At 28.9% G+C, this 14,704-nt stretch overlaps 1 protein-coding gene across 1 annotated transcript; it reads left to right on the top strand.

Annotated features, from left to right (window-relative positions):
• The first annotated feature begins 1,573 nt into the window (after window positions 1–1,573).
• LOC123297823 (cuticle protein-like) lies at window positions 1,574–11,957 on the top strand. Its single transcript, XM_044879617.1, has 4 exons — window positions 1,574–1,657; window positions 2,370–3,023; window positions 11,232–11,249; window positions 11,324–11,957. Exons 1-4 carry the CDS (start codon window positions 1,646–1,648, stop codon window positions 11,876–11,878), a joined length of 1,239 nt encoding a protein of 412 aa, XP_044735552.1. The 5' UTR covers window positions 1,574–1,645; the 3' UTR covers window positions 11,879–11,957.
• Window positions 11,958–14,704: the final 2,747 nt, after the last annotated feature.

Genomic DNA, 14,704 nt, shown 5'->3' with positions numbered 1-14,704 from the left:
CTAATTTCAAATAAACAAATTCTTCATTATTTTTCATTACTTTGAGATTTTAAAATTACAAAATTTAAAAAAAAAATATTTTAACTATTTCGAATCAAAATAAATTTTCGAGTAAAGCTTACTACTTATTTTTGAAATGGAGATTCTGAATCTGTTATATAAAATAGAGTAAACGTATCCATTTGAGATTTTAAAATTGATCTCTGTCCCAGCTCAAAAGATACCTCGTTGGAGGGGGGAGGGGGTTATTTCCATTTCATTACATAGATTTTTAAAAATATATTGTAGAAAGTTCGTTTTTCCAAAAACAAAGTTTCAAAATGTTCGTTTTTCAAATCGATTGATTGATTGATTTCAAACGTTCCCATACTTATTGATTGCCCGGTAAAATAAAGAATGAATACATAGGTACTGCCTAGATAGCTATTTACACAATCAAATAACTGTCTTACGAAATACCGCATTCTATCTTAAATTATAATTTAGAAGAAAGAAAAAACCAATACTTAAAAGAAATATTCCCCTCCTCACTTCTAGAACAGTAAGAAAAATTATTCTTGACTAATTTAAAGTTACATATATCTTGGCTAATTTTCATAAATTGAACTTGTAAAATTATTTAAACCAGAACCTAATTTTTACTCATCCTGCCATTTCTGAAAAGGAAGGCCAACGAGAAATCGAAACGATGATTCGTACTATGGAATCATTGGACTGGATTGGATTGAGAATAGGGTATTCTAATATATTTGAAAAAGTACTTCCAAATGTTGATTTTGCTAATAAAAAGCCACCAAAAATTTCTTTCGGAAAAATACACACACTTTCTTGCCAAAAACTTAAATTAAATTTTGAACCTTTTTTAAACTGTCAAAAACGCGGGCATCCAATTTGTTGACGTAATATCGGTATCATTATACGAAATAACACAAATAAGTTTATCAGATATATTCATAGACAACTAATTATAATAAATATAAATATTTATTATCTATGGATATAGTATATCCAGCTGTCTACACTGAACTAACTGATGGTCTATGGTTCATACCGATATGACATCACATCAGGGCTTGCCCGCGTTTTAGGTCACGTGATATACAGTTTAAAAATTACGATTTTTAATTTTAATATTTTACAAGAAAAATGACTCGAAATCAGAATATTTAAGTATATTTTTACATAAATTTTAACTTGTATTGTACGGGTAGTCGTGTTTTTTCTTTAACAAATTATAGAACTTTAAGTAATATTCTATAAACTCTCTTTAGGTTAAAATATAATTACAATTGTATATATGTGGATATAAGTAAGTATAGGTAATATTAAACCAATGTCAGAGTGAAAGGGAAATTGTGTTATTATTTAACTTATGTAGTTTGAATGCATGTATAAAGATACTTCTTATATATTCTTTTGTAGTTATTTTATCTAATTACCTAAAATGTTTTTTTTTTTTAAATGATGTGTTGCATACAAACACATGTACATAATATATATCGTACAATTATTTATTCATAATAACTCACAATAAATCTGGGAGGGAATGGGAAACTCATTATAATCTAATTTTGTATATAAACACCCTCGATTTTCAAACTATCATTATTACAATCGAATAATCTTTACAAGAAACAACTTAAAAATGGCATTCAAGGTATTCTAATTTATTTTGATGGTGGTTAAAGTGAAATTTAAGTGGATTTTGTGCTTTAAAAAAGTGTTAAGGACGTACGAGCGTCATGGCAATTTCGGATAAAAGGCTTGATTTTTTAAGTTTAAATCATTTCTGAAAATTTCAAAAGGGGTTGCACGACTATTTAAATACATAAATAACTTCAAACGTAGGCATAACATTGCTCTTATGGGAAAACGGTATATGGATAATTTGTTTTCTAGAAAGATTTCTACAAAACTAGTCGGTGGAAATTCAAAAAAAGTATTTAAATTAAAGTTAAAACCTTAAGAAATTATTTAAAATAAAAAGACCAGTTGTGCTCGACTAATTAAGGATGTTTGAACACGATATTGAAAACACAAATTTTAAAAAATAAAAATTTTCAATTTTGATGGTGAATTATGTTAGAACTTGACAATATAAGACGAAAAATAAGAATTCCATTTTTCGATATCTGGAGTAATTTTCAAAATATCGAAAGAATTATTTAGCTTTCGATATTTCGAAAAAGCAAGGCAGCTATCGAAAAATTTTATTCTTATTTTTCATGAAGTTATAACAAAATTCACCATCAAAGTTGAAAATAAGGTACAAATAATTGCATCCACAAGTCGAAAGTTGCCTTGGTGCTCGTACTACCTTAAGTGATATATTATAATGCATTTAAATCTATGCTTTTGTTTCGTTATAGCTCATCGCATTCACAGCTTTGTTAGCTGTAGCTCGTGCAGGAATTGTACCGACTCATGGTTATGCTGCTGCCCCAGCAGTCTATGCTCATGCTGCCCCAGCTGTATACTCCCATGCTGCTCCAGCTGTATACTCACATGCCGCCCCAGCTGTATACGCACATGCTGCTCCAGCTGTATATGCTCATGCTGCCCCAGTTCACGCTAAAGTTCTTGTTGCCGAAGCACCAGCAGATTACAGTTTCCAATATGGTGTACATGATGCTCACACTGGTGATGTTAAAGAACAACATGAAGAAAATCACGGAGGTGTTGTAAAAGGATACTACACTTTAAATGACGCCGATGGTACCAAACGTACTGTTCACTACACCGCTGATGACCACAATGGTTTCAACGCAGTCGTACAACGTGAAGGTCATCCAGTTCACCCAGTTGCCGTAAAAGCTGTAGCTCCAGTTGTTAAAGCTGTACATGCTGCACCAGTCTACGCACACGCTGCTCCAGCTGTATACTCACATGCTGCCCCAGCTGTATACTCACATGCTGCCCCAGCTGTATACGCACATGCTGCTCCAGTAGCTGTAGCTCATGCTGCTCCAGTCTATGCTCATGCTGCTCCACAACTCGCATACGCCAGTCATGGATATCATCATTGAGGCTTACATGAATAATTTTCGTATTATTGAATAAGTGTTGCGTGTTTTTTATTTGCTTGAATGTATGATTGTTAATATTTAAAAAAAAAAATATATTCTGTTTCATTCCAAAAATAATTTTTATATTTTATTTAATTTCCTTCAAATAATCAAAATAATGAATACAATTTTTAATTTTATTTATATTTATTATTATGAAACAATATAAAAAAATCAGTAATATCATCTTCTTAACTTGATTAAGATCATCATCAGAAAAAACTCAATTTAGACAATTTAATCATTCATTCATTCATTTATTTGATATAATAATCAATTTTACAAATTTTCTTGGCATCAAAAGTCAAATTATCAATATAAAACAAAATAATAACAAAAACAATAATTAATTATAAATCTAAACATTAAAATTAAATTCTAAATATTAAAATTAAATTTTAAATGTTCTAAAAAAATACTTTTAAGTAAAATTTTTAAGTAAAAAAAAAGGCAAAAAAAGCCGTCTTGTTAAAATTGCCGTCTGGTTAAAATATGGTTTAAATAATCTATAATCGAACAAAATATTTCAATTTTATAAAAATAAACAAGAAATATATATTATTAATCAATTAATCAAGAATCAAATAAGTATTTATAGTATAAATAATTCTACAATATATTTAAAATAAATAATTTCAAATTTTGTCAACAAGATCGAAAATCTATTCGATGACAGTAAAATTTTTAGCCATCATTTTAGAAAATTAGCAGTCGTCATGAATGCCTACTGTGGTTTAAATTTTGAAAGCAGTCTTAAAACAACCATCCGAGATCGCTATTCGATATTTACAATAATTAGGAAATGCAAGAATAACTCGTGGCTCTATAGCTCATGCTACCATAACACAATTCGACAAATAATCATTAGAAACCTAAAAATAAAAGTTATTAGATCGAGAGTGTATTTAGCTATGTTTCAAGAAAATTGGTTCAACAGTTTCAAGATCATCACGCCTTTTCTGTGAAGAAGTCTTTCATATATCTTCATCTACAACTAGAAAAGTGGTGATGGTCGATCAAATTTTCTTGAAACATAACTAAAAGAATCTCAATTAAGTTTTTTTTAAACAAAAAATCAAAAAAATCGAAATTGGTTTAGTCATTTTTAGACAGACACCCTTATTTTTAGCCGGAAGTTAAAAAAAAAAGGTGTTCAAACATGTTTTTCAGTCAGAATATTCGGTAATGAAGAGAGAAAACCAGTAAACTGGAATTTTAACAGCGTTTTCAAAATTAGATACTTCTCTAGGCTAGTGCTTGTCTTAATTAATATCCAAAATAATACATTTAGTACAATTTAGTACAATATAGATAATTAGGTCCAGAAGATGGCGTTCTTCGGATATCTTATCTTTCGGGCACTGAGCCCATTAGTAATTGTACAGAAAGTTTGTCTATTCATAGTTTTCTTGGCGAATATTTTATGCATTGAATAAGTTAATATGAATTTTTAGCGTAGATCTCGAGTTACAGAGCGAATATATCAATATGATCTTAGATAGTACTGTTTGGTTAAAAAATGCTTGTTGCTGCGAATAAAAGTAATGTAGATTTCTGAAAATAATACATTTCTATTTTTAATACCTTTGATGGAGCCGAAATATAGGGATACAAATTACAATGACACGAAATGGAAGCAACGCCTATAGAAATTATTTACTATGTAATAATATTAAATACTCTAAATTAATGAAATGAATGACCTTAACTATAATAAATTTCAACTCACGCAATTTTATTAAATAGGTACCTACTAAATAAATGAATACATATCAAGTTAGAAGTAATGACAATTTCTTATTAAAAAAATTTGGTGTTAACGCCACCGACCTCCATACGCATGTAATACGCAAACGTAGTCAGTATAAAGAATTTTATAACTCCTTAACAGTTAACAGTATAATTTTTTGGTTCTTGATTAAATAATAAAGTTAAGAGCGGATTTTAGTGACTCAAAGTAATTCGGCTGTTTCAGCAAGTACGGAGAAAGTAATTTTTTGCGGTAAATGATAGTTCAAAGTCCCTTGATCGCAATAAACACAGTTTTGGGGTTTCTTGCGGGGCAAAATAATGGATTATTTTATTTAAATATTGTGATTTTTAACACAGTACCTTATGGAAGAACTCACAATAATGTTATTTGTACAAAAATTGATCGGTGATGATTCGTCATGAACAAAATTTATCACAGATTCTGTTTATGCGAAAAAAAAGATAACTTACGGTGCTTTCTAAAAATAAATACATAAAAATAAATTTTATCTTTTACGATATTTTTAAAGCATTAAAAAACAATTACGTGATACAAATATTATTTTTAATCAGAATTTTATTCATAACTTTCATTGAGATGTTGTTGAAAACTGCGGCTGATCTTTAATTATTAAGCTTTCAATTTTCTACAACTAAATTAAACTTCTGTTAAGTAAGTACATGCGGAGTGCATCAGTTTGTGGTCTTTTATTCTATTCAAATTATTTGGGATTAATCCCAATTAATCAAATTTGTAACGCTTAAAAATATTGATGCAATATTGATTTCATTTTCAGTTGTCTGCTGAAAATTTTATAGCGTGCTGAGGGCGTAAAAGGTGACGAGTTCGTGCATGTGCAAATAGGCTAACTGGATCCGTAGGACCCATCTTGTAAACTGTTTGAGATAGAACAAAAGTTTAAATGTAAAAAATGTTTCTTATAAAAAAATAATACATTTTTGATTGAAATACTTTTTCGTAAACGTCACTGTTTACCCGTGAGGGCGCAAATTTGGTATCCATTTTCTCCAAAACTATACATGATTTGGAGTTAAAAATTTGCAGGTAGCTTCAATTAGTGGTTTTTGTAAATATTCTCAATAAACGAAAAATTATTCTAGATAATAATATAATTGTGGTGGTTTTTTAAACTCTTCTAATTTAAAAAGAAATAATAATAATGCAAGTAATGATATACAATACTTTTTACTATACATGGTATTTCAACAGTTAACTCAGCCAATTGTTTATTTTCACTTTGTTTTATATAAGCTAAGCACATCTAGCGTTCATAACATTAACATTGTCGATTTTATGAAAAGTTAATGAGAAAATCCAAATTTTACAGATTTTTTACCGTGGTTCGTGGTCATATTTGATTAAAGATTGAACCTCGATTCTATAACCTTTCATATCTATAGACAATTATTGTATTTATTCATATAAGCTCAATGCAATCAAAATTTAGCTAATTAGTTTTAATATTTGCATTGTTGGCCCTGATGAGGATTTATTTTAGCAAAATGCATAATACAGCTCTTAGCAATCCTCATCTTAATTTCAATAATAAGATTTATTTTATTCAATAATAGGATTTATTTTAGCAAAATGCATAATACAGCTCTTAGCAATCCTCATCTTAATTTCAATAATAAGAATGTCAAAGATCGATTACTATTACCTATACAAGCCAGATTATAGTATGTACTAGCTGTGAACTACCCGCTTTGCTGGGCAACATCCCCCCCACTTGCACCCCTCCCTCCACATTTCCTTGCGTGGGATAACAGTTTTGTAATGTACACGTCATGCTCTTTTATTTGATACCCCACTTAGGTATATTTGTAAATATTCGATATTTCCTTCCCACTTTCTCGCTACACCTTTCTACCCTCCGAAGGTTAAAAGTAGACAAAAACAATAGATCTTTGAAGCTGGTTGTATATCGTGTCAATATTTGAGCTTAATCGATGCACAACTTTTTTAGTTTTTGAAGCATATCCCTTTCAACCCCTATTTCAACCCCTTACTCTACTATAATATGGATGTATTATACATAAAAATCTTCCTCTTGAATCACTCTATCTATTAAAAAAAACCGCATCAAAATCCGTTGCGTAGTTTCAAAGATTTAAGCGTACAAAGGGACATAGGGACATAGGGACATAGGGACAGAAAAAGTGACTTTGTTTTATACTATGTAGTGATTTGTATATAGAAGTAATAAAATGTAATAAATAGTATACTATATGCAGTAAGTAGATACCCACCTATTATTTAATTACATACATTGAATCGTCTCATTATATGAAGTTTATTTACAAATTAAAACTTATTATACAGAAATTTAATATTTTGTAATAGAATTGGCATAGATTATATTAATAATATTACATTATTATTAATATATTATTTGCAATCCATATAATATTTAATTTTTCATTATATAATAAATTATATTTATAATGATTAATATGCAACAAACTAGTAACTACCAAATGTAAATAGATATTCGTTTTTTTTTATGACAATTATTTTAGCACATATAATAAATAGTACCTGGGTTACCAAGCTTTGCTCGTTATTACCTTCCCGGTAAAGGAAGTTATTATAATGGGTCCGATTTTCGAAATCGCAATTTTTTAACAAATCACCATCTCCTCTAACTATTTCAATACAAAATTAGTTTCTTTAAAACTTTTCTTGCCATTATTTGCTTTACATTGGCATGTAAGTATAATATAGGTATATTTTGACTATACATATCATTACAATAATCAAAATTATTAAACAATTTAAAACAAAATGTATTACAATGTTAACAAAAAAACTATTATAAAGAGGTCATTAACAACATAACTATAAAAACAAGTGAAAACAAACAATTGACTGAGTTAATTGTTGAAATACCATGTATAGGGCAGTGTTGATTACTCTTTCACATTACACATACATACATGTCACACATATACCACTAGTTCGATTTACATCTAGGCATATAAATATCGCGAGTATGACAAAGCACATGCGTTAAGCAATGCATCTAAGTAAGAGATATTATAGATGTTATTTGAAATTGCAAAAAAAGACTTGTATCGTGGCTTCGATATCTTTTCAGCTATACAACAGTTCTTCTGTTGTGTGCCTGCATAGAGTGGGAGAGAACACATGTATATAATACTGCTCACTTAGATGCATTATATAAAAATTTCAGCATGATATTTTTTTTCCTTTTTGAGTTATCGTGATGACAGATGGACAGACGACAGACAGACAGACCGAAAATGGACTAATTTAATGATTTTATGAACACTTATACCAAAATTTTGTTCATAGCATCAATATTTTTAAGCGTTACAAACTTAGTATACCTTGGTATATTTCATATACATAAACAAATCGAAAAAAATTTATGGTTTCTGATTTGAATGAAACTTAGTATATAAGGTAATTTTGACCCAAAAAATTCAAAAATCGTATTCATTTGATGATTGGAAGCATAGTTTTTGAAATATCACCCATTACCCCATATTTTGGCTCGATATCTCCGAAATTAGTTTCCTAATCGTTATATAAATGCGATTTTTGTAAATTATGGGTCAAAATTACCTTATAAACAGAGTTTTATCGAAATCGGAGCCAAAATTTTTTTTTCGATTTTTGTAAAGGGGTACCCCTTAAAAAAATTCCAAAAAATCGAAAAAAATTTATGGTTTCTGATTTGGATAAAACTTAGTATATAAGGTAATTTTGACCCAAAAAATTCAAAAATCGTATTCATTTGATGATTGGAAGTATAGTTTCTGAAATATCACCCATTATCCCATATTTTGGCTCGATATCTCCGAAACTAGTTTCCTAATCGTTATATAAATACGATTTTTGTAAATTATGGGTCAAAATTACCTTATAAACAGAGTTTTATCGAAATCGGAGCCAACATTTTTTTTTCGATTTTTTCGATTTTTTTATTATTGACTAGTTCAAATATTTATGAATAAACAAATGAAAACAAACAATTGACTGAGTTAATTGTTGAAATACCATGCATAGTCAGTGTTGATTTCTTTATCACATTACATATACAAACATGTGACACATACATAACTGATAATCAAGTATAGTACATATTATAAAATTACGCTGTAAAAATTTCAGCTTGATATCTGTTTTCGTTTTTGAATTATCGTGTCCACAGACGGACGGACAACCGAAAATGGACTAATTAGGTGATTTTATGAACACCTATGACAAAATTTTTTTCCTAGCATCATTATTTTTAAGCGTTACAAACTTGGGACTAAACTTAATATACTATGTATATTTCATATATACATGGTATAATAATATTTGAAGTATAATAATCGTTAATAAATTATAGTTTTGAACAAATATTATAAAAAAAGTTAAAGAACAGATTATATCATAGAGAATATGTAAAAAGAATATAATGTGAACTTCACCATATACAAGGTGTTTATTTTTTGGCTATAGAACTTTCGCTTCCTGAAAAAGCTTGAGAAAAAAAAGAAAAAAATGTTCGTTCTGAGGCCTAATTTACGAAAAAATTAACCTACTCTTATATTAATCAATTAGTTAAAAAAAATTTTATCCAAATAAAATTCATCCCATAAAACACTACTTAAACAAAGGATATGTTTTATCATAGTGTGAAAGAGTGACCTAAATGCAAAATTACAAAAAAAACAAAATGGCTAAAGATATTATTATAAAAACTAAACCATAAAAAACAAAGGTTTGTTACACTGCCTTGCTTTATAAATTAAGTTTTGTACGCAACTTATCGTCCGCATATCACATACCATAGCGTGTATTTATCAAAACTGACCGTGTATTCACCTACAAACCACGCTATGTATATTCAATTGCACAAAAAATGCATTTTTTTGTGGTAATTTCGCACTTAGGTCACCCCTTACCATTATTATAAAACACGTCCTCCGTTAATGTAGTGTTTTATTATATTAATTTTTTATTAATTTATTAATATGAGAGTTGGCTAATTATCTCGTAAATAAGGCTTCAGATCTAAATTTGGAAAGAACATTTTCTTCGTTTTTTTCTCAGGTTATTCAGAAAATTGCATTCAATTATAGACCACCCTATAAATATTTTTCAGAAATATTGAAGCAATACAAAAGCTAAATTTTTAGCTATGCTATTTTCAATCAGGAAGTGATAATGAATTATGCATTCTTTAGAGTAAAATCTCTATTTTGATTTTACTTTTTTAACTAAAAATTGAATTATTTCAGAAGCTGAATTGTTGAGAATTTTTATATACATTTTCAATAGAGTCTATAGAGAGTATATAGAGTCAGAAAGGCTAGAAACATCATTATTTAAAAAAAATATCATTATATGCCACCTTAAGGTAGTACGAGCGCCAAGGCAAGTTTAGAATTGTGCTTAAAATTGTTTGTTCCTTATTTTCAATTTTGATTATAAGTTTTGTTATAACTTCCTGAATATAGACGAAAAATAAGAATAACATTTTTCGATATCTGCCTTGGATTTCAAAATATCGAAAGCTAAAACATTTTTCAATTTTCGATATTTTAAAAATGATTCCAGGTATCGAAAAATTTTATTCTTACTTTTCGTCATATGTAGTCAAGTTATAACATAATTCACGTGCATCCTTAATTAGTCGGACACAACGAGTTTTTTTGGTTTTCAACAATTTATTAATGTTTTAACTTTAATTTAAATAGTTTTTTTTTAATTTCCACCGAATAGTTTTGGAGAAATCTATGAAAACATATCATCCATCTACCGTTTTTTCATAAAACCAATGTTAAATATGCCTACTTTTGAAGTTATTTATTTATTTAAATAATCGGACAAACTTTCTTAGCTGAATTAATTTACACTTAGTCCAACTTCATATAAAAAATAATCAAGCCTTTTATTCTAAATTGCCCTTTCACTCATACATCCTTAAAGTGCATAATGTGGTGCTAAATCAAATATTAATCTTAAATATTTATTATTATTGCATCCTGTAATTCGTATATATAGAGGTAGAAAATAAGGTGAAAAAACATCTAGACATTCATTACTTATCTTTAAATTTTTGTAATAATTTTGAGTATTGATTTAATTTTTAATTGTTTAAAACAAATAAATTCAATTACATGGTCTAAAACTCGATGAAAAGTGAAAGGACATGGAAAAAATGGATATTTAAAATTTTAATACACACTATTGAAATAGTCTCTTTAAGAATATATGTATTTAGATATTCTTAATTATATTAACATATAATATTTAATAAAATAATATTAAATAACTTAAATGGGTGGGAATTATGATTTTAATATAAATATTGGTGTAAAAAATAAATTGAATAAGAACAAAATTTGTAGTTCAATTGAAAACTAAAATCAAAGTCAATAATGGCATTCAAAGTAAGTGTGGTATGAGTGGAGTGTTGGAAAATTTCCACATTACAATAATTAATTTATTTTCCATTTTTTTACAGCTTATCGCATTCGCAGCCCTTATCGCTGTAGCACGTGCTGGACTTATCCCAACACATGGATATGCTGCCGCACCAGCTGTATACTCACATGCTGCACCAGCTGTATACGCTCATGCTGCTCCAGTTGCTGTAGCCCATGCTGCTCCAATTCACGCTAAAGTTCTTGTTGCCGAAGCACCAGCAGATTATAGTTTCCAATATGGTGTACATGATGCCCACACTGGTGATGTTAAAGAACAACATGAAGAAAATCACGGAGGTGTTGTAAAAGGATACTACACTTTAAATGAAGCTGACGGAACCAGACGTGTCGTACACTACACCGCTGATGACCACAATGGTTTCAACGCAGTCGTTACACGTGAAGGTAAACCAGTTCACCCAGTTGCCGTAAAAGCTGTAGCTCCAGTTGCAGTAGCTCATGCTCCAGTATACGCTCATGCTGCTCCATTAGCTGTAGCTCATGCCGCACCAGCTGTATATGCACATGCTGCCCCATTAGCTGTAGCCCATCCAGCTCCATTAGCTTACGCTAGTCATGGATACCACCATTAAATGTTAAATTTGGTATGATTTTGTATGAACTTGTATATAAGAATGTGTGTGTTTTAATAAATTATTTTAAATAATTCAATTTATATTCTATTTTATTTCAATTTTACCTTTATAAAAAAAATTTGTGCATTTTTAATTCACATAATATTGAAAATAATCCTAGATACGTTAGAATTTGATCTAAAACTTACCAAAAATGGTTTTAGTGAATTTTCTTCCGAATAAACCATTTTCATAATATGACCTGGGAGTCGAGTCACAAGAATATAGTATAGAATAGAGTCAAGGACAAGAATATTTTGACCCACACCAACCCCGCCAGTTTTCTTTAAGATAGATGTTACCATTTTCGTTCCAAAAAAAAGTTAATTTAAGTGACTGTGATTGAAAATTCATACATAGCTTGAGAAAAGCTTGAAAATACTTTGAGAAAAACAGTTCTAATGACCTTTTTTTATAACAGTAATTAACAACAGACATATTTTACATGAAAATATTAAAATATTGGTACTTTTTTCGAAAAAATAATTTTTTTGAAAATCCGTAATGAAAACATCTACAACCGACACCATAGAAATTCTACATTTTGCCCAAAAAGGTACAAGAATGAATCTACTACAGGCTCTGGAAATCCATAAACATACCAAGGATGGTTTCGAAGTTTTAAACGGTCAAATGTTTCTATCGGGTTCAACTTTATTTTCTCAATTATAGAAATTAGTTCCTTCTAGTCAAATTGCCATTAGTTCATTTTATATTTATTTGTTGTTCAATGTACGTTTCATATATCATAATTGTCTAATAACTTATTTTTAACCTTTTAACTTTTTAACGGTTTTCTGAAAAGGAAACAAATTTTATCTATTTATTTTTTAACTATTTATTTGTTATTTATTATGTGTAATTTTAAGTAATTTTTATCAAGCGAAAACTGCTTTCAACGAATAAGATTTAACGATTTTGGATCATATAATTGTTTTTATTTATTTTTTAACAATTCTACAGGTTTCCGTATCACCTGATTATTACATAATTTCAATTTGTATTTTAGTTATACGTTGTTTGTTTAAAATACTATTGTTCTGAAGATGACTAACAAGTCGAAATGTAAACAAAATATTTTGATTGACAAAATCTTAAATAAAGTGAATTTTAAGCAACTAAAATGTGTTTAAATAATGTTAATAACTTCCACAAATTAACGCTCTCAAATTTATTATTTACTAGTTTGATGTTAAATGCAATGTCTAATCATTTTAGTTCGTTAAAGGTAATCAACACGATTAACAAGACCTAAGCACTAAAATAAACTCAGTATATACCATAAAAAAATCTGAAAATAAAATCAACACACCTAAAATGACAAAATTACTCTAATTAGTTAATGAACAGGGCCACAACGAAAACGGCCTAAACACTTAAATAAAGTCACTTGACAAATGGTCCACAAAATGTTAATAAACGCAATCAGTTGAGAATACTCACAAGGAAACTTAACGAATAACGACTTGGAAACGAATTTTGAAAGACGTATTGTTTATTTATTTAAAAATATATAAAATATTGTTTTCTCAACAACCATTGAAATAGGTAAACTATTAGCCAAACTGATAGATTGCCCTACACGATTATAACATGTAGTGCCACCTGGAGTAAGGCACGTTCAGAGAACTAAAATAGTAACAATTTTTCAGGGAGTTGCAGATATGTTTTAAATTAGAAACTATAATCAGTGGTAATTAAACACTTTAATCTGTAGGATATTTAAACAACTAACTCTTAATTGTTATCTTCACATGTAAGCATAAAATTTAGTTTAAGTAGCGTGCTTATACTTTGAAAAAGGTACTGATGGTAAGACTCAAATACTCTCATAGTTATCAGTACTCTCTTAGAAGTTTTCATGCTTGAGTCCTACTGGATTATCGTACTTAATAACTATTTCGTATTAGGTAATTGTAAAATAAGTCCTATATACTCGTCCTTTTGGAATAAGCAAGGAAAATGGTGAGCTTCAGTATTAGATGGCGTATTCCCATTTTAGCAGAGCCTTGGGCCACTAACCATCAACTCGTATATAGGTTTTGACATTTGACATTGATTTGGCCATATGTTTAATTTATGTTCAAGTAAAATATCTTCAAATTCTAAATAAATAAAATAAGTACTAATTTTTCGGGCTCTGTTGCCAATATTCCAAAAACAGAACTCTTGTGATTTCACACAGATTTAGAGCCTTATATGTTCAAATCTCGTCAATAATTCCCTACTGAAACGTTACTTGGCGTCACTTATTTCATTTGTAGGAAATCTATTCAACGAAAGCTACACAGTACGGTGAGAATAAAGATTTATATGATCATTAATAACCCGCGTGTCTTCCGAGCATCACAAATATTTTGAGTCTTTTCAAATTTCAGAATCTCTTGTTTGCTAATCCAGAGGAAAACTTACTACTGAATTTTTAAAATTTATTTTTAAACGTTTCCAACGTAAAATTGAACTAGAAGCCTTAAAACTACCGATTTTATCATTTGGCAACAATTAATTTTGTACGTGTGCAAAAATTTCAAATCATCACTGCCTAGTAAATTTGGAGTATCCGATATAATTATGGTGTTTAATTATTTTGGTGTTTAAAACGCATTTATTATATTTTAACAAGCAGGTATGTTTACTTTCATCGATGTAAGTAATGCAAAGGTTAATATTTATGATTCATTATAATTTGTAAATAATTTTGCACATGTAATATTTTGACTATTAAAATCTCCTACTTGTAGAGTTCGTACAAAACGAAGTGGCACCGAGCAAGAGAGAGTGTAT

The sequence above is a fragment of the Chrysoperla carnea genome, chromosome 4, assembly GCF_905475395.1.
Source record: "Chrysoperla carnea chromosome 4, inChrCarn1.1, whole genome shotgun sequence".
Taxonomy (NCBI): Eukaryota; Metazoa; Arthropoda; class Insecta; order Neuroptera; family Chrysopidae; genus Chrysoperla; species Chrysoperla carnea.
Note: the sequence above shows the minus strand (reverse complement) of the source record. Positions and strands in the feature narration are given on the sequence as shown.